General features: G+C 46.8%; 1 protein-coding gene across 1 annotated transcript in view; it reads left to right on the top strand.

Moving 5' to 3' along the window:
- THEM6 (thioesterase superfamily member 6) overlaps positions 1–26,222 on the top strand; it is a 44,128-nt gene extending 17,906 nt beyond the window's left edge. The window contains exon 3 of the mRNA XM_082259681.1: positions 25,702–26,222. Coding sequence (XP_082115807.1) covers positions 25,702–25,812 — 111 coding nt within the window. The 3' untranslated portion in view covers positions 25,813–26,222. The remainder of the gene's footprint in view (positions 1–25,701) is intronic.
- Positions 26,223–27,549: the final 1,327 nt, after the last annotated feature.

Here is a 27,549-nt window from a genome sequence, read left to right on the forward strand (position 1 = left end):
GGACACTGATCAACGGATCTACATAGTAGATCCGAGTGATCAGTGTCTTTACAGCGAGGAGAATGACAGGTGGCTTGTTTACACAAGCTGCCTGACATTCTCCCTCTCCCCCGCCGATCGCCGAGTGACCGGCGGACATCGGGTCCGCTGGTCACACGCGCGGGGGGGTCCGTGACCGCGCGGGAGCGGGAGCGCGCCTCCGCGGGCGCGCGCTCGCTCCCCAGAGCCTCACAGGCGAGCGACGTAGACCTACGTCACTCTGCCTGTGAGGGGCCGACTGCCGCAGTAAATATACTGTGAGCAGTCGGCAAGCGGTTAAGGGGGGTGAATCCTTCCGGTCCACAACAGTTCCTTGCACCCATCGGCTTGTTTATGGCCATCTTGATAATACCAATATCCGGATAGCGCCGTTTCCCTTTGCTTGCTTGTTGGACGGTCATTTGCACTAACCCTGACGGCTGCACCGATTTAGTTTGGGACTATTTATAGTACAAGTGCCGCAGTGTCAGCGCTGGAACTCTTGTTGCACTTTTTTTTAAAACAATTAACACCACCTTAAGGCCTCTTTCACACGGTCCGCTCCGTAGGCGGATCCGTGCTGCTCAGCGGGGATCGATCCGCGATCCCCGCTGAGCCGGCGGATGACAGCTCCGTATCCGCTTGCAGTGCGGAGAGGGAGGTGTCACAGCCCCCGCTGCTTTCTATGGGGGATCGGATGAGAGCGGACCGCCTGTCCGCTCTCATCCGATCCCAAGGACAGATGGAAAATAGGGTTTCCATCCGTCCGGATTTCATGTACAGGATCGGATGCGGATGGCAGTGGGTTTCAACGGACATGTCACCACTGACATCCGCTGCCCCATAGGGCTGAATGGGGCATCCGATCAGATCCGCCTAAAAAACTGACAGGCGGATCTGATCGGACCGCCCGTGTGAAAGAGCCCTTAGAGTTGCATACATTAGCCACTTAACCCCCCCCCCCCCTCATGACCAGGCGATACGGCACTGCATAACTGACCATTGCGCGGGCGTGCGACGCTGTACCCAAATAAAATTTATGTCCTTTTTTTCCCCACAAATAGAGCTTTCTTTTGGTGGTATTTGAACCAGTGACACGAATACAGTGATCAGTGCTAAAAAATATGCACTGTCACTTTTCTTTTGGTGGTATTTGATCATGACTGGATTTTTTTTTATTTTTTGCGCTATAAACAAAAAAAGAAAATTTTGAAGAAAAAAAAAACATTTTTTACTTTCTGCTATAAAACACATTCAATAAAAAAAAATAAAATTAAATCCAATTTCTTCATAAATTTAGGCAAATTTGTATTCTGCTACATATTTTTGGTAAAAAGAGTGAAAATACAAGAGTCCAATTGCCCCCCGAAACAATGCCAGAACAGGTCAGAAGCACAGAGGTTAAGAAATGATAAGCTCAGAGTCCTGTCTACAAATGCTCGCAGTTTAGGTAAAAAAATCAATGAACTTGGGTCAATAATGGAATCTGAGAATGTAGATTTAGTGGCTGTTACGGAGACATGGTTTAATGAAAGAAATGACTGGGACATAACCATACCAGGGTACTCTTTATACAGAAGAGACAGAGTAGGCAAGAAAGGAGGAGGAGTGGCCCTGTATGTGAAAGATAGCATTAAATCTAACCTAATACAAGTTGGTGAGGCCAACATAGAGTCAGTTTGGGTTACGTTGCAGTTTGCTAATCATGCAGTAACTCGTGTAGGTGTGATATATAGACCACCTGGTCAAGTTAAAGAACTAGATGATCTACTAGTTGAAGAAATAGCTAAAATGACAATGAAAGGAGAAGTTATCATTATGGGAGATTTCAATCTTCCAGATATAAACTGGAAAACCAAAATAGCAAGTTCTACCAGGAGTACAGATATTCTAAATTCCCTACTGGGGTTGTCTCTGCAACAAGTGGTTGAGGAGCCAACCCGGAGGGAGGCCATTTTGGATCTGGTATTCACAAATGGGGATTCGGTATATGATGTCATTGTAGGCGAAACCTTGGGATCTAGTGATCACCAGTCAGTGTGGTTTAATATAAGAACTGTGAAAGAGTCACACCACACAAAAACAAAAGTTTTAGATTTTAGAAAAACAGACTTTTCAAAAATGAAATTAGTCATAAATGAGTCCTTATCAGACTGGAACGGATTACATGGAGTCCAGGAGAAATGGGACTACTTAAAAGGTGCATTATTGAAGGCAACAGAAAATTGCATTAGACTTGTCAGTAAAAGCAAAAAAAGGAAGAGACCACTGTGGTACTCAGCAGAAGTGGCCCAAATCATTAAAAATAAAAAGCTAGCATTTTGTAATTATAAAAAAACCCAGAGCAATGAAGATAAGGAAATCTACAAGATTAGGCAGAAAGAGGCCAAGCAAGTTATAAGAACTTCTAAAGCGCAGGCAGAAGAAAAACTAGCTCAGTCTATGAAAAAGGGGGATAAGACATTCTTCAGATATATAAATGAAAAAAGGAAATTAAAACAAGGAATAACTAAATTAAAAACAAAGGACAGAAGGTATGTAGAAGAAAATAAAGGGCTAGCTGACTGCCTTAATGAATACTTCTGTTCAGTTTTTACAGAAGAAAAAGAAGGAGAAGGACCTCCACTTGAAAGGATGACTAATGAATCATTTGATGCATGTGTCTTTACAGAGGAAGACATTCTAAGATTGCTGTCTAAAGTGAAGACAAATAAGTCACAGGGTCCTGATGGGATACACCCAAGATTATTAAAAGAGCTTAGTGGTGAGCTGGCAAAACCATTAACAGATCTATTTAACCAATCATTAGTAACAGGAGTCGTCCCGGAAGATTGGAAATTGGCAAATGTCGTGCCCATTCACAAGAAAGGTAGTAGGGAGGAATCGAGCAACTATAGACCAGTGAGTCTGACATCAATAGTAGGCAAATTAATGGAAACCCTATTAAAGGATAGGATTGTGGAACATCTTAAATCCCATGGATTGCAAGATGAAAAACAACATGGGTTTACTTCAGGGAGATCATGTCAAACAAATCTTATAGATTTTTTTGACTGGGTGACTAAAATAATAGACGGTGGAGGTGCAGTAGACATCGCATATCTAGATTTTAGTAAGGCTTTTGACACTGTCCCACATAGAAGACTTATCAATAAACTGCAGTCATTGAGCATGGACTCCCATATTGTTGAGTGGATTAGGCAGTGGCTGAGTGACAGACAACAGAGGGTTGTAGTCAATGGAGAACATTCAGAACAAGGTCATGTTACCAGTGGGGTACCTCAGGGATCTGTACTGGGACCAATTTTGTTTAATATCTTCATAAGTGATATTGCAAAAGGCCTCGATGGTAAGGTTTGTCTTTTTGCTGATGACACAAAGATATGTAACAGGGTTGATGTTCCTGGAGGGAAACGCCAAATGGAAAAGGATTTAGGAAAACTAGAAGAATGGTCAGAACTCTGGCAACTGAAATTTAATGTGGATAAGTGCAAGATAATGCACCTGGGGCGTAAAAACCCAAGGGCAGAATATAGAATATTTGACACAGTCCTGACCTCAGTATCTGAGGAAAGGGATTTAGGAGTAATTATTTCAGAAGACTTAAAGGTGGGAAGACAATGTAATAGAGCAGCACGAAATGCCAGCAGAATGCTTGGATGTATAGGGAGAGGTATAAGCAGTAGAAAGAGAGAAGTGCTTATGCCGCTGTACAGAACACTGGTGAGACCTCACTTGGAGTATTGTGCGCAGTACTGGAGGCCATATCTCCAGAAGGATATAGATACTCTAGAGAGAGTTCAGAGAAGAGCTACTAAACTAGTACATGGATTGCAGGAAAAAACTTACCAGGAAAGGATAAAGGACCTTAACATGTATAGCTTGGAAGAAAGAAGAGACAGAGGGGATATGATAGAAACATTTAAATACATAAAGGGAATCAACTCGGTAAAGGAGGAGAGCATATTTAAAAGAAGAAAAACTACCACAAGAGGACACAGTTTTAAATTAGAGGGGCAAAGGTTTAAAAGTAATATGAGGAAGTATTACTTTACTGAGAGAGTAGTGGATGCATGGAATAACCTTCCTGCAGAAGTGGTAGCTGCAAATACAGTGAAGGAGTTTAAGCATGCATGGGATAGGCATAAGGCTATCCTTCATACAAGATAGGGCCAGGGACTATTCATAGGATTCAGATATATTGGGCAGACTAGATGGGCCAAATGGTTCTTATCTGCCGACACATTCTATGTTTCTATGTTATCTCAATAAGTGTATATTGATTGGTTTGCGCAAAAGTTATATCGTCTAAAATCTATGGAATATATCCTGTTGTTTTTTTTTTTTCTATACCAGTAATGGTGGCGATCAGTGACTTATAGCTGGACTACGATATTGCGGCGGACAATCTGACACTAACTGTCCCTTTAACACTTTGGGGGAGCCAGTGACCCTAATACAGTAATCAGTGCTAAAACGATGCACTGTCACTGTATTAATAACACTGGCTGGGAAGGGGTCAAACAACAGGGGTGATCAAAGGGTTAAATGTGTGCCTAGCCAGTGTTTGTGTACTGTGTGCTGCTTTTACTAAGGGATGTGCTTTGCAGGGAAACAAAAAACATCCCATCCCCCGCTGACAGGACGGAGCTCTGCATTGTTTACATAGGCAGAACTCTGTTCTGTGGTCCTGCAAGTCGATCCGCATGCGCCAGCGAACATCCATTGGCCAACACACACAGAGCGAGAGAGAGAGAGTTGTTGACGCATCCCATGCATTCTTGATGCATTTCCGGATGCATTTCAGGTTCTTTTTTTTCTTCTATTAATCCTGTACTGGGATACGGAGTGTTTTTGATGCGTTCCAGTACAGTTCAGTGCAGGAAAAATGCACTATGTTCTACTTTTTTTTTTTTTTTTTTCTGAAACTGGAACTAACCGCACTGGTGTGAACAGTAGCATTGGAAACCAAATAACCTATTTTCCATGCCTTTTTGATGTAGAAAAAAAAAAAAAAAAACCTCACTGGACTGCGGTGTGATCTGGCCCTAAGCACAGTAAAATCGTGGCAAAATTGGGTGCATTTTTGGCGCCATTATCGGCACCTTTTTTTTCTTATCGGCAAAATTCAGATAATACCATTTTTCACCCGATATGTTTCAGCTGCCTTAATTTCCGTGCATCTCTAAATATAATTTTTTTTACCCCTTAAAAAATAATAACGCATGTGATGGGAGTCACTTTGGTTGGGGGGTCCTGGAACCCAGCTTAACATTGAGAGGTTGGGAAATCCCTCTCTCAGCTCCCTAAGCCCCTCTTATGTGTAAGTCACCCTGGGTCTATTAGGGGCACAGGGTGACCAAGGAAATGGACAGCTACTTAATGGATATAGTGAAAAAACTATCAGCGCAAGACTAAGTGAAATTCAAATGTGTATAAAATGTGCTAGAATAAATCAATATATAAATCCGGCTGCATACACAAATTGTGTCCACACCTCACAACAAAAACATAAAAATCAAAAAAAGTGCTGCGCCAGAAGTGCACAAAAATAATTAGTGATTACATGAATCAACAAGTGTTATCAACAAAATATGGTGTCCATCATATGTGCTCTGATGAAACATAAATGTTCATATAAAGTGCTCCAAAGTAATGATTAGTATATCCAGGTGATGACAGGACAGCCTCAATCCCTTGTGAATCAAGCAGGAACCACCAGTGTGTGAACTCCCTCCACCAGTAAGATTGGCCTCTCACCTTGATACCAGACCCAAACGGGCCAGCATGAGCATATCAGGGGATAAACAGACTATCACAGGTAACCTCTCCAGCCTTCACCTCCGGGGGTCGCCAGGACATAAAATAAAGACAAAGCAAAGATCTAGTGCTCTCTGAATGTAAATAATGAGCTTTTATTGAGCATAAAGGGGTAACTCACATTTGTTGGGCACTCAGCCGTGCCTGCTATTATGGCATTCAGTGTTGGAGAGTAGCACCCGAGCGATCGGCGTCAGGCACGCAGGCTCCGCCTCCCTATACTCGTTACGCCTGGAGCGTGGGCTCCGTTTGGCTTCTTCGGTAGGGGTACCAGGCACGCAGGCTCCGCCTCCCTATACGCGTTACGCCTGGAGCGTGGGCTCCGTTTGGCTTCTTCGGTAGGGGTACCGGGCACGCAGGCTCCGCCTCCCTATACGCGTTACGCCTGGAGTGTGGGCTCCGTTTGGCTTCTTCGGTAGGGGTACCAGGCACGCAGGCTCCGCCTCCCTATACGCGTTACGCCTGGAGCGTGGGCTCCGTTTGGCTTCTTCGGTAGGGGTACCAGGCACGCAGGCTCCGCCTCCCTATACGCGTTACGCCTGGAGCGTGGGCTCCGTTTGGCTTCTTCGGTAGGGGTACCAGGCACGCAGGCTCCGCCTCCCTATACGCGTTACGCCTGGAGTGTGGGCTCCGTTTGGCTTCTTCGGTAGGGGTACCAGGCACGCAGGCTCCGCCTCCCTATACGCATTACGCCTGGAGCGTGGGCTCCGTTTGGCTTCTTCGGTAGGGGTACCAGGCACGCAGGCTCTGCCTCCCTATACGCGTTACGCCTGGAGCGTGGGCTCCGTTTGGCTTCTTCGGTAGGGGTACCAGGCACGCAGGCTCTGCCTCCCTATACGCATTACGCCTGGAGCGTGGGCTCCGTTTGGCTTCTTCGGTAGGGGTACCCCTACCGAAGAAGCCAAACGGAGCCCACGCTCCAGGCGTAACGAGTATAGGGAGGCGGAGCCTGCGTGCCTGACGCCGATCGCTCGGGTGCTACTCTCCAACACTGAATGCCATAATAGCAGGCACGGCTGAGTGCCCAACAAATGTGAGTTACCCCTTTATGCTCAATAAAAGCTCATTATTTACATTCAGAGAGCACTAGATCTTTGCTTTGTCTTTATTTTATGTCCTGGCGACCCCCGGAGGTGAAGGCTGGAGAGGTTACCTGTGATAGTCTGTTTATCCCCTGATATGCTCATGCTGGCCCGTTTGGGTCTGGTATCAAGGTGAGAGGCCAATCTTACTGGTGGAGGGAGTTCACACACTGGTGGTTCCTGCTTGATTCACAAGGGATTGAGGCTGTCCTGTCATCACCTGGATATACTAATCATTACTTTGGAGCACTTTATATGAACATTTATGTTTCATCAGAGCACATATGATGGACACCATATTTTGTTGATAACACTTGTTGATTCATGTAATCACTGATTATTTTTGTGCACTTCTGGCACAGCACGTTTTTTGATTTTTAAGCTACTTAATGGACACTGAGAATATGGTTTGGATTACTCAAATGGGACAGTAATATTTATCAACTATATACCTCAAGGAATATAGGAAGGCTCTGGGACTCTAGGGATAGGATCCATGTTAACCACTTGCCGTCTGCCGCACGACTATATACTGCAGCAGTCTGGCGCTCCTGGGCAAATCGACATACCGGTACGTCGCTCGCCCAGGAGCCTCTAGGGGGCGAGCGCGCACCACCGGGGGCGCGCTCCCGCCCCCGCTCATTCCCTGACATCCCTGCGCGAGTGACCGGGGGCTCCGATGTCCACCTGCCACTCTCGATCTCCCGCTGGAGAGGGAGAAAGGCAGGCGGCTGATGTAAACAAAGCCGCCTGTCATTCTCCCTGATGTAAAGGCAGAGACTATACGATCCTGCTATGTAGGATCGTATGTCTCTGTGGTTACATCACAAGCCACGCCCCTTGACAGTTAGAATCACGCCCCTAGGGACACACTTAACCCCTTGATCACTAATAAAGTTAACCCCTTCCCTGCCAGTGTCATTTTTAGAGTAACTTCATATTTTTAGCACTGATTACTGTAGTAATGTCACTGGTACCCCCAAAAGTGTCAAAAATGTCAGTTAGGGGTCCGATCTGTCCGCCGCAATGTCGCAGTCCTGAAAAAAAAATCACAGATCGCCGCCATTGCTAGTTAAAAAAAAAAAACAATAAAAATGACAAAAATCTTTCCCGTAGTTAGTAAACGCAATAACTTTTGCGCAAACCAATCAAAATATGCTTATTGCGATTTTTTTTTTTTTTGTTTTTACCAAACATATGTAGCAGAAAACAAATTTTGATTTTTACATTTTTTGGGGGGGAATTTTATATAAAAAAATTTGAAAAATATTGTTTTCTCTATCGCTCATTGACAGACGTAGTCTTCTTGATTCTCAAGAGCTGGGTTATGTTGTCTCCGCAGGAGTAGGACTAGGCAGAAAGACAAAACGTTCTGGCTCCACCTTAGGGGCAGTCCCTGAGGGTATATCCTCCCTCTCTCTGCTACAGGGAATCAGTTTTTTTCTGTCTAGTCAGGAGTAAGGACCTAAGTTCCTTGCTGGGATCTTTTGGTCCTGGCAAGACTTTTTTCTTTAAGAAAAAGACATTTTTAGGTAGTTTTTCTCCAGTGTTTTTCCTGTGAGATCTTCAAGCAAAAATGCCGGACTGGGCGACACTTGTGGTCACCCCAGCCGGCCTACGAGCGCGCGCAGACCATGGCATTGCGCTTGGTCGGCCGCGACACATTCAAGTAAGTATGCGGGGCCGGGCGACGGGCTGGATGTTGAGATCCAGTGGTCACCCCGGTTTCTGCCTACGAGCGCGTGCAGACCAGAGCTCCGCGCTGGGTCGGCCGCGACGGAGTCCCAGTGGAGGGACTGACCTTGCGAGTTAAAAGTCTCGCTTGGACGCCAGGAACCAGAGAGTCGAGGCGTCCGGAGTGGTCCACAACCCCCACCCCGGTGGAGAGGGTATTGTGAAGAGAGGGTGCCTGTCGGTTCGGTATGGTGAGTAAACGTTCCCTTTTTTTTTTCCTCGTTATGAGGCAGTATGAATTATGGGCCCCTCCATACATGGTCAGTATATATCTGATACTTACAAGTCCCCCTTGTAATACAGCATGTGTTTGTGGGAAGTGGACTTGGTTTGAGAGCTAACACTCTACCCAGCAGACTGTAACATTACAGCAGACATAGGAGGTATAATCCTACCTTATTTGTAGTATATCTCCTGTAGATCCATCAATCGCCTCTTAGCAGAGATGCAGGTGGATGTGCTGGGAAAACGATTTCGGCGGTCCGCCGCCATTTTGCCGTAGACCAAGTGCATGTATGTCCTCAGGTCACGCCCGCCGCCATGTTTTTGGAGTCTTATGTCTCTTCTATGGGGGCGGCCATGTTTCGTGAGCCCAGCTACCTCGTGGAGAGCTGGGAACGCCGGAAGGCGTACACAGGGGGCGGAGCCACGTCCTTCTACCCGGGAAAAAGCAACAGCTCCTTCCAGTCTGTAAAGACAGATGCTGACTGCAGTTGGTTGGAAACTTCACTGCATCGGTTGGTGAGCCTTGGGGGTCCCTCTCTCTCTCTGTGGAATCGAGAAGCAGGTACTCTGGGGGGCGCTATTGCGCTAGGGGGGAGACACACAAAAAAAAAAAAAAAAAAAAAAAGTTTTTTTGTTTTGCTGGCAAAGGTGTCCTGAATTAACATGGACCCTGCCACTCATGTATCTCCTCCGGATCCCTTCGAGGGGTCTGCAGGATCCTCCAGCACCCCACTGACAATTGAATCATTGTCAGCTATTATGGAAACTTTTGTGTCCCGGGTGGAAGTGGCTTGTCAGGGACAGGGCGCAAGAAAGCGACCCCCGCCTAACCCCTTATTATCTGAAACCTCGGATTCAGACTCTGAGCCTATTTCTGCAGTTGCAGGTACTTCATCTGGGATTGGTGTCTCGGGTACTGTCTCTTCAGACAGTGAGGAGGATGTTTCGGCATCCGCCATAGCCCGAGAGGAAGCGTTGGTAAACGCACTCATTGTATCTGTTCAAGAGACTTTAAGGTTACAGGGTATTCCATCGGAAATAGCTGAAACTGAAATCCCTTTTGGGACTAAAAAACGCATCAAAGTGGCGAAGGTTTTTCCATTGCCCAAATGTTTTGGCAATCCAATCGAAGAAGAATGGCGTCTGCCAAAACGCACTTTTACTATTTCTAAACGCATTGACAGGCGTTATCCGTTTGAGGAAACTCTCATTAAGAAATGGACAGAACCACCTGTGGTGGATTCACCAATTGCTTGATTGAATAAAGCCACGGTTATTCCTCTAGAAGACGCTCCGTCTTTTAAAGATCCAGTGGATCGCAAGATAGAAGCTATGTCTCGCACCATGTTTTCCTTGATTGGATCAGCTTTCAGACCTATAATAGCTATTGGTCTGGTTTCGCAGGCTGTAACTGAATGGACCAAGTGGTTACGCCGGGACTTAGAAGAGGTCCCTCAGGCGGTATCAGATTTGTTGGAACAAATGATACAGGGGTTACAGTTTGTGTGTGATGCGGCGTTAGACGCCACTCCATTATTGGCGCGAGCATCAGTCTCAGCAGTGGTTCTCAGGCGTACACTGTGGCTAAAAGGTTGGTTAGCCGACCAAGGTTCCAAAAAAGCATTGGCTAATATCCCCTTTTTAGGAGAGCGTCTATTTGGAGCCAACTTAGATGAGATCATTAAGGATCTCACGGGTGGAAAGAGCACCTTTTTACCGCAAAATTTTAAAGGTAAAGGAACTCGTCAAAGACGAGGGCCTTCTTTTTCTGCTCACAAGAGGTTTTTTCGTCCCGCGGGTGAAAAAATTAAGTCCTCCAAAGCTCCTTCAGGAGGCGTCAGGGGTCGTTGGTCGGGCAAGCAAAAGCCCGCCCCCTCCAGACCTGAAGATAAACCGTCCAAAGCCTGAAGGTGCGCCCCCACCCATAACTTGGGTGGGGGGACGTCTTCGCCGGTTCCCGGATCCATGGCTTTCCAGAATCCCGGACAAATGGGTTTGCGAAGTCATAAGGTCAGGGTACAAGATCGAGTTTCGATCTCTCCCACCGGCGCGATTCTTCCCTTCCAATATCCGACTATCCCCGGATCGTTTAGAAGATCTGCGGAGAGCAGTCACAGATTTACTACAACAAGGAGTGGTAGTCCACGTTCCTTGGACAGAACGGTTTCAAGGGTTTTATTCAAACCTATTTACAATACCCAGGAAAGAGGGCAAAGTGCGTCCAATTCTGGACTTAAGGGCACTCAATTCTTTTGTCTACATAAGAAGATTCAGAATGGAGTCCATTCGCACAGTAGCAGCCTTCCTGCATCCAGGGGATGTCCTAGCGTCCATAGACATCAAGGACGCATATCTTCACATTACCATTTTCGCAGGACATCAGCGGTTTCTACGCTTTTCCGTAGAAGAGAACCACTATCAGTTTGTGGCGTTACCTTTCGGTCTCGCCACGGCTCCGCGGGTCTTCACGAAGGTGTTGGCCCCAATGTTGGCACTTCTGCGCCAAAGAGGCATATCGATCCTTGGTTACCTAGACGATCTTCTGCTTCATGCAGAGTCTCCTCAGACCTTGCTACAAAACATAGAAATTACTATGATTTCTTTACAGGAATTCGGGTGGCTGGTGAACCAGCAAAAGTCATTTCTGGTTCCCACCCAGAGGCTCGAATATCTGGGTCTAATTCTAGACACAGTCAGGACAAGAGTTTTTCTTCCGGTAGGGAAACTTCGAAAGATTCAATCAGCAGTCCAGTTGTTACTGTCCAACAGCTGGTCTTCCCTTCGGACTTGCATGAGGGTTCTGGGGTTGATGGTGGCTTCGTTCGAAGCAGTCCCATTTGCCCAGTCCCATACCCGAATTCTTCAGCAAGAGATTCTTCTCAGATGGAATCGGAATCCGGAATCCCTGGACAATCAGATCCGATTGAGCAAACAGACCAGAGAGTCTCTGGTCTGGTGGCTTCGGTCTCCGATGCTCAGCCAGGGAAAGTCATTTCTGCCAATATATTGGACGACAGTGACCACGGATGCCAGTCTATCCGGATGGGGAGGAATTCTCGGTTAGTTATCTGTCCAGGGACTTTGGTCCCCGGAAGAATCCAGGTTACCGATAATGTATTGGAACTGAGAGCGATCAGACTTTGTCTGATTCACTGGACCGAGCAGCTCCAGGGCAGCCCGGTTCGGATTCAGTCGGACAATGCCACGGCCGTGGCTTATGTCAATCACCAGGGGGGCACCAAGAGTGTCCGAGCGGCCAAAGAAGTGGCTTGCATTCTTCGCTGGGCGTAACGATTTGTTCCAGCAATCTCTGCGGTGTTCATTCCGGGGGTGGAGAATTGGCAGGCAGATTATCTCAGCCGTCAGACTCTGGATCAGGGGGAATGGTCCCTCCATCCAGACGTTTTCCACCAGTTGTGCCTACGATGGGGCACCCCGGATGTGGATCTGTTGGCATCTCGATTCAACAGGAAAGTTCAGAGATTCGTGGCTCGCTCCCGCGATCCTCTAGCAGAAACCGCGGACGTACTGATCGCCCCGTGGGGGCAATACCAGCTTATGTATGCCTTCCCTCCTCTCGCGTTACTGCCAAGACTTCTTCGCAGGATAGAGGAGGAAGGAATTCCAGTAATTCTGGCAGCTCCGGACTGGCCTCGTCGAGCTTGGTACGCCGACGTGGTCAGACTGGTGGCGGACGTCCCGTGGAGACTTCCTCTCAGGGAGGACCTACTGTCTCAGGGACCGATCTTCCATCCTGCTTTACGATCGCTGGCTTTAACGGCCTGGCTATTGAGACCCAGGTGCTGAAGGACAAGGGATTGTCAGCTTCAGTTATTCCTACTCTAGTTGAAGCAAGGAAAGCGACTTCCAGAAAGATTTATCATCGCACATGGAAGTCATACATTGCATGGTGTGAACCTTTGGGGTTCCGTCCTCGGTCTTATTCGATTAGTCGAATATTAGCTTTTCTGCAACAAGGGGTTGAGCAGAAACTGGCCTTGAGTACTATCAAGGGTCAGGTCTCAGCATTAGCTATCTTCTTTCAGAAGCCTTTGGCTACTCATTCCTTGGTGCGGAATTTCATCCAGGGGGTGCGACATCTGGCTCCGCCAGTGCACGCGCCGTTACCCCCCTGGGATCTTAATTTAGTGTTGTCGGTTCTTCAGAAACCTCCCTTTGAAGATATTAGGGAGATTCCTCTACCTACGTTGTCCCAGAAGGTGGCCTTCTTGGTGGCTATTACTTCTGCACGCAGGGTGTCAGAACTGGCCGCATTATCTTGTCGTTCACCATATCTGGTGGTTCATAGAGATAAGGTGGTTCTTCGTCCGAATCCATCCTTCCTACCAAAAGTGGTTTCAGAATTTCATCTGAATGAAGAAATTGTATTACCTTCCCTGTGTCCTAAGCCCAGTCATCCTCGAGAGTTTGCTTTACACTCCTTGGATGTGGTCCGGGCGATCAGGGTATACTTGAAAACGACAGACTCGTTTCGCAAGACGGATTCACTTTTTGTGATCCCAGATGGACCCAAAAAGGGGTTGCCTGCATCTGCCGCGACCATTTCCAGATGGATCAGACAGACGGTAGTACAGGCTTATTCTATTAAGGGTTGGGAGCCCCCGTTCCCTGTTAAGGCGCACTCCACTCGGGCACTTAGTGCGTCATGGGCCTTTCGCCATCAGGCGTCAGTGGTCCAGGTGTGCAAGGCGGCTACCTGGTCGTCGGTGCATACCTTTACTAAACATTATAAAGTTGATGTAATGGCATCGTCTGATGCCTCGTTTGGCCGCAAGGTTTTGCAGGCCGCAATTTGAGGAGACCAGTGGTCTACCTCGAGGGTTTTTTCCGTTGGAAATTTTTTCTTTAGTCTCATTCTTTGTTTATAATGAGCCTTTAAAACTTCTAGTTTGGCACCGGTTGGGCCTTCTAGATTGGATTTGATTTTGTCAATCCCACCCCTCATTTGTGGCACTGCTTCTGGATGTCCCAGCTCTTGAGAATCAAGAAGACTACGTCTGTCAATGAGCGATAGAGAAAAATGGATTTTTGTAAGATCTTACCGTAAAATCCTTTTCTCTTAAGCTCATTGACAGACGTAGTACCCGCCCCTCTATCATTGAGTTGGGTTGGGTTAAATTCTCTGTTACTGCTTTAGAACAGAACTGATTCCCTGTAGCAGAGAGAGGGAGGATATACCCTCAGGGACTGCCCCTAAGGTGGAGCCAGAACGTTTTGTCTTTCTGCCTAGTCCTACTCCTGCGGAGACAACATAACCCAGCTCTTGAGAATCAAGAAGACTACGTCTGTCAATGAGCTTAAGAGAAAAGGATTTTACGGTAAGATCTTACAAAAATCCATTTATTTTTTCAAAAGTGTCGCTTTTTTTTGTTTATAGCGCATGATCAAAAAATCGCACAGGTAATCAAATACCACCAAAAGAAAGCTCTGTTTGTGGGAAAAAAGGACGTCAATTTCATTAGGGTACAGCGTCACACGACCGCGCAATTGTCCGTTAAAGTCACGCAGTGACGAATCACAAAATAGGCCCTGGTCTTTGAGCAGCCAAATCCTCCTGGGCTTAAGTGGTTAAAGGCCTAGCTGCCTATTGCAAATAAGAGACTGCTTCACACAGTCAGACTCATGGCAGATGCTAATATCATCAGCTCAGCCACCTGTCTTCCACACATTGTTGATTGTGCTAATTTACTCACCTGTTGTTTACTGTGGGATCTGTGTTTACACTTATTATAATGGGTATTGTACTTCAGGAGCACGAGGATGGCAGTCTGCTAGTTGGCTCAGATTGATTGAATTACTGTTATCTATTAGTTACTGGTGGAAAAGTAGAATACTGTTTGTGTTTGGTTGCTCTTTAGATATGTTAATTATATTTCTGTACACAATTCCATCTGCATAGGATAATGTAATCAGACACCTGACCTGGTGCAGTAATTTGATCAGGAGGGGGATGGTCTCCTGTGTGTGTATATATTGTGTGTAAGACTGTTCAATAAAGAAGTTGTTATTTCAGATACATACAAACTAAGTTGTTGGCTAGTTTTGTATGTAGGGCGGCTGTAATATCTAATATATATCTTCAGACTGGAGGAAGCCGTATTCTGACGGAAGCCCACAAGCCCAGTGTGGGGTCGCGGTTCCATTACAAACACATTTAAAATAAATCCCCCCCCCCGCAGCCTAACCTCCAGTTAGTCTATTTATCCTGTTTACCATTATCACTGAAAGTGAAAGTAAAAGTAAATCCCAAATTTTGGGTTGTCCCCAGAAAAGTAATAGAGGGGACATCTTCCAATGGGGACCTGGGTGGGGTGGGGTCTTCCAATGGGGACCTGGGAGCGGGGGGGACATCTTACAATGAGGACCTGGGAGGGGGGATCTTCCAATGGGGACCTGGGAAGGAGGGGGGGGATCTTCCAATGGGGACCTGGGAGGGGGGGAATCTTCCAATGGGGACTTGGGAGGGGATCTTCCAATGTGGACCTGGGAGGGGGGGGTGCCCAAGATTTTTTAATTTGCAGGGATATCCTCTCACTTCCTGTTTGGCTATGGGACAGAAAGTGAAGGGAAATCTCCGCAATGGGACACAACGCGGCAAAAAAATAACTGACAGGGGATATAACCCTTCATCCAAAGTGGAAAAAAAAAGAAGCTTTGCCTATAGTTCAACTTTAAATAAAAAGAAGAAAAAGTAAAAAAAAAAGTTTAGTTTAATAAATAGATAAAAAAAAATAAAAAATGTTTTAACCACTTTAATACCGGCCACTTTCACCCCCCTTCCTGCCCAGGCCAATTTTCAGCTTTCAGCGCTGTCACACTTTGAAAGACAATTGCACGGTCATGCAACACTGTACCCAAATTTAAATTTTTGTCATTTTTTTTTACACAAATGGAGATTTCTTTTGGTGGTATTTAATCACCGCTGGTTTTTCTTTTTTTTTTTTTCCAAAAAAAAAAAAGAAAAAAATACCAAAAATCTTGAAGAAAAAAACGTTTTACATCGTTTCAGTCAGTACATTTTGTAAATAAGGTATTTTTCTTCTTCACTGATGTGCGCTGATGAGGTGGCACTGATAGGCTGCACTGATGGGCACTGATAGGCTACACGGATGGGCACTAATGAGGTGGCACTGAAGGGCACTGATGGGCTGCACAGATGGGCACTAATGAGGTGGTACTGATGAGATGGCACTGATTAGGTAGCAAGAATATGCAGCACTGATGGACTATGATAGGTGGCACTGGTAGGCATCACCGATGAGCAGGCACTGATTGGGGTCCCTGATGGGTACTGACTGGCATTACTAATCGGCACTGATTGGGGTCACTGATGTGCACTGATTGGTGTCACTGATGGGCACTGCTCTGACTTTACTGTGCCCTGATTACCTGTCCTGGTCACCCCTTTGAGGAGGAGCCCGCTGATCGGCTCTCGTCGCCACACACTGTGAGGCAAGGAGCTCCGATAAACGGCACTTCCGCATTTACCGGCTGTGATTGGACACAGCTTATCACCTGGTTAAAGAGCCACATCATTGGCTCTTTACCAAGATCGAGGTCACGCCATGTCCTAGAAACACGGCGTGGCCGCTGCGCTGCGCGTCCCCATTTTTGGGGCGGCGTCATGACGCCATCCCTGAATGAGAGCCGCACCGCTCCATTGTCATTTGACGGTTGGTGGGCAGAAAGGGGTTAAGAGACTTTTGCACCCACCAACATATTTATTACAGGTATTTATATAGAACTTTACATAATTATTGTGCATTCACATCAGTCCCTGCCCCCAAGGAGCTTACAATCTAACATCCCTAACTCACATTCATACATGCACATACTAAAGGCCAAGAAGCCCTTTAACCACTTCAGCTCCGGAAGGTTTTACCCCCTTAATGACAAGGCCATTTTTTGCGATTCGGCACTGCGTTGCTTTAACGGAGTATTGCGAGGTCGGGCGACGCTGTACCCAAATAAAATTGATGTCCTTTTTCCCCACAAATAGAACTTTCTTTTGGTGGTATTTGATCACCTGTGCGATTTTTATTTTTTGCGCTATAAACAAAAAGAGCGACAATTTTGAAAAAAAAAAACATTTCTCTATTGTTCATTGACAGACGCAGCTCCTTATACTTCTTAAAGCGGAGTTCCACCCTGGATTTTTTTTTTTTTTTTTTAATACCCCCGGGACAGTCAGGGCTAGTGCATTCCACAATGGCTAGCCTCTGATCTGTCCCGGGTTGCACTTACCTGCAAGACGAAATACTTACCTTGCAAACGTCTTGTCCAGCGCTGCCATCTCAGATGTGGGCAGCTTGAAGCCAGCGCGTCCTCTTCGGCGTCTTCTTCCGCCTTCTGTGGTCCCACGATGCTTTGCGCCGGCCCCGACGTCACTTCCGGGTCGCGCGCGTCACCCCTCCACAGCTTCTGGGCATGCCCAGAAGCTGTTTAGAAGGGGATGACGCGCGCGACCCGGAACTGACGTCGGGGCCGGTGCAGGCGCAATGATTCCTGGGAGCTATGACGTCCAGCTCCCAGGAATCATTGCAGAGCCAGGAAGTGACGACGGGCCGCGGCCGAGGAAGGAGGAAGAAGGAAGTAAGGTAAGTATATTTTCTTCGCTACGAGGTAAGTAAAAAAAAAAAAAATATGCGATTATCCATTTCTTTTTCAGGTGACCCGGAGCGAGAAGATGGAGGTAAGTATAAAAATAGGGTGGAACTCCACTTTAACCATTGGGTTATGCTGCCCCCTACAGTAGTAGGACACTAGGCAGGAAAAAACATTACCACGCCTATGGGGCAGTCCCTGAGGGCATACACCCACCCACTCTGCTATAGGATTCAGTTTGTTTCTGCCTAGTCAGGAGTAAGGACCTACTTCCCTGCTGGACTTTGGTCTTAGCATGTTTTTTATGTACAAAGGGAACATTTTGTTTAAATGTATTTTTTTAGCTAGTTATGTTCAAGAGAGAACTACAGTCAACAGCCGGACAGGGCGTCGGACTGGATATTCTAGATCCTTAAGGTCTCCTAGTCCGGCCAGCAAGCATGTGCAGGTCACAGCTCCGCACTAGGCCTCGCTGCGACAGAGTCCCAATGGATGGGGGCTGACCCGCGAGTGAAACACCTCACCGGGATGCACATGACCTGGTGCGGCGTGAATCGCAGTGTACCCCTTGGCTATCAGCACCCCCACCCCGGGTGGAGAGGTAGTCTGTCTGGAGTGGTGCCTGCCTGAATGTCGCGGTATGGTGAGTAGTGTCCCCCCATGTCTCTTGCGGTCTCCCTGGGACTGTCGGACCCTCGGTTACCCCCCCATTCCCCATGGCTCTTCTGTATGTTCCAGGCTCCTCCAAGGCCATCCTCCCCACTAATCATAGGGGGTCCATACCTCAGTTGGCAATGAGGGTTCTCGGGGGGAGTCACGCCGATGCCGCTATTGCGTGATATGCTGGGAGGGGGGTTAATCCTGGTGGGGGTCCCTGCCAGGGTTCCTTTAATGCCAAATGATTGCTGGACCCCTCTGGCATCCATTTTGTTGTGGTATCCCCATTGAAACGCATTTGGGCGGCCATTTTCTTAGAGTGAACGATGTACAGCAGGCCTTTACTCTAGTGCTGACTGGGGAAATCCTCTTCCTGCGGGGATCGTTTCTGCACATTTCAGACCGACTCTGCTATCTTTGATATCGGGCAGTGGTGAGTCTATTGGGGGTCCCTGTAGGTCACTCTCTCACCCTGCTATCTGCATTAATTAGTAACTGGGACTTGTAGTACCGCTGGTGCAGCAGTGTGGGGCCTTTTTTATCACAGTATTCTTAAAGTGACACTGCGCTGTCCCCAGGTCCACATGGAGTTTCACCTGCTGATCCCCTCCTTGGGGTTGCGGGGACCTCCGGGTGGCAACCCCTGTCTGCTTTAACAGCAGTTTTGGAAAACCTGGTGTCAAAAGTGGATTGGTCTTAAAGAAGACAACTAGTAAAAAGTGCCCAATGCTCTCTCCTGTATCCTCGGATTCGGAGGTTGATATGGCCGCCGCGGACGCATGCTACCCTGAGGGTTCTGCGTCATCGCATCACTCTGATGGTGAGGACAATATATCCTCATCTGCTGCCGTGCGGGAAAACGTGCTGGTGGAGGCACTTATAGTGTCAGTGTGGGAAAATCTAAAAATGGCGGATGATTCTGCAGCGCCAGGGACGCAGGTGTCATTTGGCACACGCAAATTCCCGAAGTCAGGCAAGGTTTTCCCTTGTTCGGAACTTTTTGGCAAAATTGTTTCTGACCAGTGGGGGTGCCTCAAACACATGTTAGTGGTGCCGAAGCGCTTTAAGAGGCGCTATACCTTTGCGGACTCTGTAACCAATAAATGGACCATTCCACCGAAGGTGGACTATCCAGCCTCCAGACTGAACAAATCTACTGGGGTCCCAGTGGAGGAGTCTCCGGTCCTTAATGACCCTGTGGATAGAAGGATTGAGACTCTGTCTCGCCACTTACATGTGATAGCGGGCTTAATACTTAGACCGGACTTCGCTATCTCTCTGGTGTCCCAGACCGTAACGGAATGGGCTGCTAAAACGTGACTTGGAAGCAGAACAGCTCCCTCCGGGCCTGGCAGAGCTAACAGACTAAATGGTCCAAACCTTACTGTTTATATGTGATGTGTCTTTAGATGCGCCCCCCCGTGTAGCCTGAGTATCCATTGTAGGGGTAATCGTTAGACGCATGGTGTGGCTAAAAAGCTGGTCTGCTGACCAGGCTTCTAAAAAGGCTCTCTCAGATCTCCACTTTACGGGGAACCTCTTATTTGGGTCTTCCTTGGATGAACTGATCAAAGGACTCACGGGTGGGAAGAGTACTCTTCTTCCTCAATCTGCTAAGGACAAGTCACCACATAATAGATGGGGCCCTTATTTCACAGCACACAGGCGGCCCTTTCGTGCCCCCGGCACGCAGGAGAAAGGATCTAAGCCGTTTGGGTCAACTGTGGGTTCCAAGAAGACGTGGTCAGGTAAGCTGAGAGCAGGCCCTTCCAGATCTGCAGACAAATCTCAGTCTGCATGAAGAGACGCCCTCACCCATATCTGGGGTGGGGGGACATCTTTGTTTCTTTCCGGAACCATGGACCTGTTTGATTCAGGACAAATGGGTCCACGAACTGATCTGATCCCGGTACAAGATTGAATTCAGATCCCGACCATCAGACAGATTCTTCCCGTCCAATCTACACCTATCTTCAGATCAGTTAAGGGATCTACGAGAGGCGATACAAGATCTTCTGTTGCAAAGGGTGATTGTGTCGATCCCTCTCAGGTACGCTTTCAAGGGTTTTTGTTTACTGTTCCCAGGAAAGAAGGGAAAGTGTGTCCAATTCTGGACTTCAAGGCTTTGAATCGCTTCGTGCAGGTACAGAGGTTTCAGATGGAGTCCATTCACATGGTAGTGGCTTCCTTACACCAAGGGGATTTTTGGCCTCCTATCGATATCAAGGATGCATATCTGCACATCCCTATTTACGCCGGACACCAGAGCTTTCTTCACTTTGCAGTAGGAGAGGAACATTATCAATTTGTGGCTTACCCTTTGGTCTCGCCTCCGCCCCCTGGGTCTTTACCAAAGAGTTGGCTCCGGTATTGGCATTACTGCGCCAATGGGGGATTGCGGTACTAGGGTACCTGGACGATCTCCTCTTAAGGGCAGACTCCCACTCTATTCTGGTGGGTGATCTGTCAATCACTGTACAGACTCTGCAAAAGTTCGGTTGGGCCATCAATTTCAGAAAATCTGCTCTGGTCCCAACCTCAAAATTGATTCATCTGGGACTGACTCTGGACTCTTCCTCCGGAAAAGCTGCAAAAGTTGCAGAGGGTGATTCGGTTGCTGTTATCCACCACCATGTCCTCCTTGCGGACCTGCATGTGAGCTCTAGGCCTGATGGTGTCTACCTTCGAGGTGGTTCCATTTGTTCAGTTCCACACAAGAGCCCTGCAAAGGAAAATTCTTGTCAAGTTGAACAAGGATCCAAAATCCTTGGACAATCTGATTTGGTTGAATCAAAACACAAGAAGTGCTCTAATGTGGTGGCTCTGTGCCTTGGCCCTGCATCAGGGGAAGTCCTTTCTTCCATTGTATTGGACTGTGGTAACCACGGATGCCAGCCTGCGCACCTGGGGAGGAGTACTGGGGAAGCTTTGTGTTCAGGGGACCTGGACTCTGGAAGAGTCCAGACTCCCGATCATTATTCTGGAACTCAGAGCAATAAAGCTTTGCTTAAATCACTGGACAAATCGTCTACAGGGTTGTCCAGTTCAGATTCAAACAGACAATGCCACTGTGGCTAATGTCAATCATTAAGGGGGCACCAAGAGTGTCCTGGCAGCCCAGGAGGTAGCCGGGATGCTAAAGTGGGCAGAAAAATTTGTTCCAGCCCTCTCCGCCGTGCATATCCCCGGAGTGGAGAACTGGCAGGCAGATTACCTGAGTTGTCAGGTGTTGGATCAGGGGGAATGGTCCCTACACACGGAGATGTTTCACCTGCTGTGTGTCTGGTGGCAGACACCTGATGTAGACCTATTAGCCTCTCGACTCAACAAGAAGGTACAGAGGTTTGTAGCCAGGTCTCGGGATCCACTGGCCGATGCCACAGACACACTGGTGGCTCCTTGGGCTCAGTATCGGCTGATCTGTGTTTCCTCCGCTAAAACTTCTGCTGAGGCTTCTGCGCAGAATACAGGTGGAAGGGATTCCGGTCATTCTGGTGGCCCCAGACTAGCCTTGCCGGTCGTGGCACGCAGATCTGGTAAGGTTGGTCGCCGATGCTCCTTGGAGACTTCCTCTCAGGGAAGATCTGCTGTCTCAAGGGCCGATCGTCAATCCTGCTTTACAGTCGCTGGCTTTAACGGCGTGGCTGTTGAAAGCAAGGTATTGAAGGATAGGGGTCTTTCTGACTCAGTGATTCCTACACTGTTGAAGGCTAGAAAATCTACCTCAAGGAAGCTTCATCATTGTACGTCGAAATCGTACATTTCATGGTGTGATTCGCTTAAGATGCATTCATGCTCCTTTTTCAGTGGCGAGGATTTTGGCTTTTCTCCAAAAAGGGGTTGAACAGCAGTTGGCCTAGGGTACTATTAAAGGCCAGGTGTCGGCTTTGGCGGTGTTTTTCCAAAGCCCTTTAGCTACGCATTCCTTAAATCGCACTTTTATTCAAGGAGTTTGCCATATTGCTCCTCCGATACGGTCCCCGTTACCTCCGTGGGACCTTAACTTGGTACTGTCGGTTCTTCAAAAACCTCCTTTCGAAAACATTAGGGAGATTCTCCTGTTTACACTGTCACAGAAGGTAGCCTTCTTGGTGGCTATTACCTCTGAATTGGTGGCGCTATCCTGCCGGTCACCTTATCTAGTGGTCCACAGAGATAAAGTGGTACTTAAACCTAATCGGTGGTTTCTGATTTGCATTTGAATGAAGATATTGTGTTGCCTTCACTCTGTCCTAAGCCCAAGCATCCCAAGGAAATTGCCTTGCATTCTTTGGATGTGGTTTGGGCAATTAGGGCTTACCTGGCATTTACTGAGTCTTTCAGGAAGCCAGACTCTTTGTCCTCACGGAAAGACCTCAAAAGGGTTTGGCTGCGTCTGCTGTGACCATATCCAGATGTATCAGGCAGACGGTGGTACAGGCTTATTCAATTAGGGGCCTGGTTTCACCTTTCCCTGTGAAGGCGCATTCTGCTAGGGCGCTTCACAGGGAAGTGCCTCTTGGGCCTTTTGCCATCAGGCGTCAGTAACACCAGTTTGCAAGGCGGCAGCTTGGTCGTCTGTGCATACGTTCACAAAATCCTACAAAGTAAATGTGTTGGCATCCTCGGATGCTTCTTTTGGCTGCAAGGTTTTGCAGGCTGCTGTTTAAACAAAAAACTTTTTTTTCTTTCTTTGAAGGGGTATTTTGTTTCTAGGTGAGCTCCAGTTGGTCCTGGTTGAGCTCCATGTTACCTGTTTGGCAAAGTTTAGCCTTTGGGAATTACGTTCTTTTCTGCGTTGGTTTTCCCACCCCTCATGCAAATACTGCTTTGGGACATCCCAATGGTTAAGAAGAATAAGGAGCTGGGTCTGTCAATGAACGATAGAGAAAACTGGATTTTTGACTTACCATAAAATCCTTTTCTCTGAAGTTCATTGACAGACGCAGCACCCGCCCCTCTATTTGGGATGGGGTTTTTTCTTCAGACACTGCTTGCAACAAAACTGAATCCTATAGCAGAGTGAGTGGGTATATACCTGCAAGGCTGCCCCATAGGCGTGGTACATTTTTTTCCTTGCCTAGTGTCCTACTCCTGTAGGGGGCAACATAACCCAATGGTTAAGAAGAATAAGGAGCTGCGTGTGTCAATGAACTTCAGAGAAAAGGATACGGTAAGTCAAAAATCAAGTTTTTTTACTTTCTGCTATAAAATACATCCATTAAAAAAGAAATGTAAAAAAATCAAATGTCTTCAAAAATTTAGGCCAATATGTATTCTGCTATATATTTTTGGTAAAAAAAATAAGCATATATTGATTGGTTTGCACAAAAGTTATTGCGTCTACAAACTATGGAATAGATTTAGTGACTTTTAAATTTTTTTTTTTTACTAGTAATGGCGGTGATCAGTGATTTTTAGCGGGATTGCGATATTGCGGCGGACAAGTCTTATACTTTTTGGGGAGCAGTGACACCAATACAGTGATCAGCGCTAAAAAAAATGTCACTCTACTAATTACATTTGGCAGGGAAGGGGTTAACACCAGAGGCAATCAAAGCGATAAATGTGTTCCCTGGGAGTGCTTTCTAACTGATTAAAGGAAAACAGAAATCTGTGTTCCTGCTTAGCAGAAACAGGAGATCTCCATTTTCCTCTCTGGCAGACCGCCCTTCTGCCTCTTTACAAACGATCACCGGGTTCCCCCTGATTGGCTTCCGCTGTGTCCAGTCACAACGGGAGCGGGGCTCCGGCGGGGCGTGCATGTGCCCCAGAGCCGAAGTGGAAGAGCAGGTACAGGTACGTGATTTTGCTCCCTGCCATAGTATATGTACGTGGGGCGGTCCTTAAGCGGGTGATGTGGTTCTTTTACATTATTTTCAAATCTTGCAAAACTAACCAGATCTTGGAAGCAGGCAGGGTCCATCTTTGCTGTGGGCATCTGAAGCCCTCTTCATATCCAGGATTTGGTGCAGCTGGCTACACAGCATGCACCTCCCGATCTCGCTCCTGCAAAGTAACACCGCTGCGCTCTTTCTTCCTGACAGGTTGCCATAGCAATGGCGGCTTTGGCGGACGTTCCCACCCTGTTGTTATGACAAAATTGTCAATCAGAGGACATCCGGGAAGGAAATCATGTGAGATTACAGTATTAGGCGATTCCCATAGACTCCTGGGATAGATGATGCCGATATCCCAGGAGTCCATGTGAATTGCCTTGGCGGAAGTGCTGCAGAAAATAATTGCAAAAAAGGTATTTACAAATAAATTTAAAAAATTGCCATTTATATTAGCATTCCAGATGGACATTTAAAAAATCGGTGAAATAAAATGTGCAATATGTGCATTTTTTTTTTTTTTTTTAGTTTTAAAGTTTATTGATGCCAAAAACTCTTGAAGCGTGTAACCTCAAAAGAATATGTATGTAGATTGCTGCGCTATGCACCATATAAATTAAACTAAAAGGTGATAAAAGCAGCTACACAAAAGATTCTGAAAAATCCAATAGACAAGTATATAGTAAAGGTGTAAGCGCTAATCAAACAAATAAATCCATACAAAAAGTATAACAAAAGAGATATCTAAATTACATTAGACAAATTATAGTCCATATAAATTGTTAGATATCCCAAATAGTGAGTCCACACAGGCAATCCTAGAAGCCAGAGAGTGCAACAGATCCACCACCAGAGGAAAGGTCTCCCAAATGCCCTTACCGGATCGATAGACCAAAAAGGTCATACACAGCAGAAAGTATAGGTCTGTCAGACTATGATCCTCAGTAGTAGATCACCGCAAGCCTCTTAATCTGCATATACACTCTCACGGGAAACACAAAAGCAAAGGAAGCCTCTCATGGTGTAGTAATTCCCATTAGGTTTATTAGAATAAAAGAGAGTAACTCACAATTTTGCAGAGTGGCAGCAGCATGTCTGTGTGTAATAATACCGGTGTAGTTCCGTTTCTCACCATAAAGATGGCCGCCGTCCTCCTCAACTGCACATGCGTCCGACCATCCACCAATAGGATCCACCCAACACGTTGCGTCGCACGTATTGACGTCGTCAGGGGCGTGACGCATGCACACATCCCTGTGTGGACTCACTATTTGGGATATCAATTTATATGGACTATAATTTGTCTAATGTAATTCAGATATCTCTTTTGTTATACTTTTTATATGGATTTATTTGTTTGAATAGTATAACCTCAAAAGAAGCTCATGTAGTTTTTCAAGCTACAAGCTTCAAAGGAAACTACGCTCCGTTGTGAGCAGGCCAGTTGAAAACCATGTGTGTGTTTTTGAATGTTGAGCATTTTGAAGCTTCATGCTCTCGAAAAATTCGACTTTATGGCCATCATCAGTGTAGTGTGCAAAATCTATGGAGTAGGACATGTCAACCAACAATACTGGGTATGGCGAGAAGGGATGCATACAATCAAAAGCTAAACCCACAAATATCAAAATGAAATGCAAAATAAAAAGGACTGAAAACCATTATGCTCCACTTAGATGGCAGCTATTTTCCAGTTTTCTTATACTCCTGTTTGTCCTCCGCAGGTGGAGTCTCCAGAATTCCCGGATGAGGTCCTCCACTGGATCGACTACAATGACAACAGCAGCCAGAAGCTGAGGGCGGAGAGCGGGATGTCTCACACTAAAGACCAGTAGCAACGCGTCCAGCATTGGCCCCCCTTTATTTCTGCTGACCCTGTATGGTCTAGTGCAGCTAGTTTAGGATTGTGGCTCCAGTGTAGACGTGTAGTTCTCTGCTCCAGAACTGTAAGATAGAAGCTGTATCATTCCCGCTGGCGAGCCTCCAGGAGAGTGCTGTGTGCGTGAGGGGGCTCGGCCATCTGCATCTCCTGGAAGAATTCTATCTTAGTTTTTTTTTTGTGTTTTTTATTTGTTTCGCAGTAGTACACAAGTGCATCCCCCTACCAAGATGCAATGACCCAGCATACAAAGCTTATTTGCAACTCAATCCTGCAACTTCTGTTTTTTGGGGGACTGTAGTTCTTGATGTTCCCTGTGAGGGCAAGCTGGAAGTTGTATTTCTTTAGTATCTAGAGCAGCCTATCTCAACCGGGGGGCCAGTGGGGAAGGGTCATCTTACATTTACTGTCAGTAGGAATAATGCAACCTTTACAGATAGCTAAAAACATAATTGGGTTACACTTCTGGTTTTACCAAATAGCGTTGTCCCTGGAACCATCAACCTGCCACAGCTCAGGGAACCCCTAGCAACCTCTGGAGGAACCCTAGGGTTCCATGCAACTCTGGTTGAAAATGGCTTATGTAGGGCAGTGGTTGTCAAACCCTATTTCTCTGGAGCCTTCAGCCAGCTGCAGATCATTTAACCTCTCACAGTGCCCCCCCAACCTCCCATAGTGCCCCCTGAAACCCCTCAGACACCACCGTGCCTCCCAACCTCCAACAGTTGTGGGAGGGGGTCATAATGACTCAGTGCTCCCAGGCCCTATTAGAGCCCTCAGCCACCACTATGCCACCCAACCTCCAACAGTGCCCCCCAGCCTGCTGCAGAGCCTCCAGTCCTCTATAGTGCCCCCAGTGTCTCACAGTGCCTCCTCCAGAAACCTTTTCCCCTACAGGGCCACCAAATTTGCTGTAGAGTCCTCTAACTCAGTGGTCCTCAACCCTGGTCCTCAGGGCCCACTAACAGGCCAGGTTTGCAAGATAACTGAAATCCATCACAGGTGATATAATTTGCTGCTCAATGATTGCAGTACTCTAGTCTGCATCTCCCCAAGGTAATACTTAAAATCTGGCCTGTTAGTGGGCCCTGAGGACCGGAGTTGAGGACCACTGCTCTAACTCACTCCACAACCCCCATCTCCAGTGCAGTGACACCCTATCCCATCCAAAGCTTTCCAGTATGTCAAAACCTGTACCCATACTTTTACTGTGTGAGTATAACTTGTATTTTTTACTGTTGGGGAATGGAGGGTTTTGGAAAAATTGGCTGTGCCCTGTTCTCAAAAAGGTTGAGAACCTGTAAAATAGAGGCTGCTATATAATGCATTGGGGAAAATTACATTGTTCTCAGTGGGACCTGTTGCAAAAAAGTCCAGTGTGCTGCATTTTGGGTGTATCGGTCTGCATTTTTGCTATTCATTCATGTAAAAAAAAAAAGAACCCTAAAGCACTGAGCCCAGCCTTAAAGACATCAGAGAATGTTTGGCTGATCCTATTTCTGTGAAGGTTCTCATTTCTCCAGGTAGTGGTATAGCTAGTTCAAACATTCAACTGGACTTGTTTTGTAATGTTGAAGGCTTTTTACCGCTCGTCCAAGTCACTTCTTAAGTTCTAATGAGTGTCAAGAACATACCCCAGTATTTACATCCACACCTAAACCAGTCATCATAATGTCATGTAATGTGTCTAGGT

The sequence above is a fragment of the Pelophylax lessonae genome (genome assembly GCF_965119305.1).
Source record: "Pelophylax lessonae genome assembly, chromosome: 5".
NCBI lineage: Eukaryota > Metazoa > Chordata > Amphibia > Anura > Ranidae > Pelophylax > Pelophylax lessonae.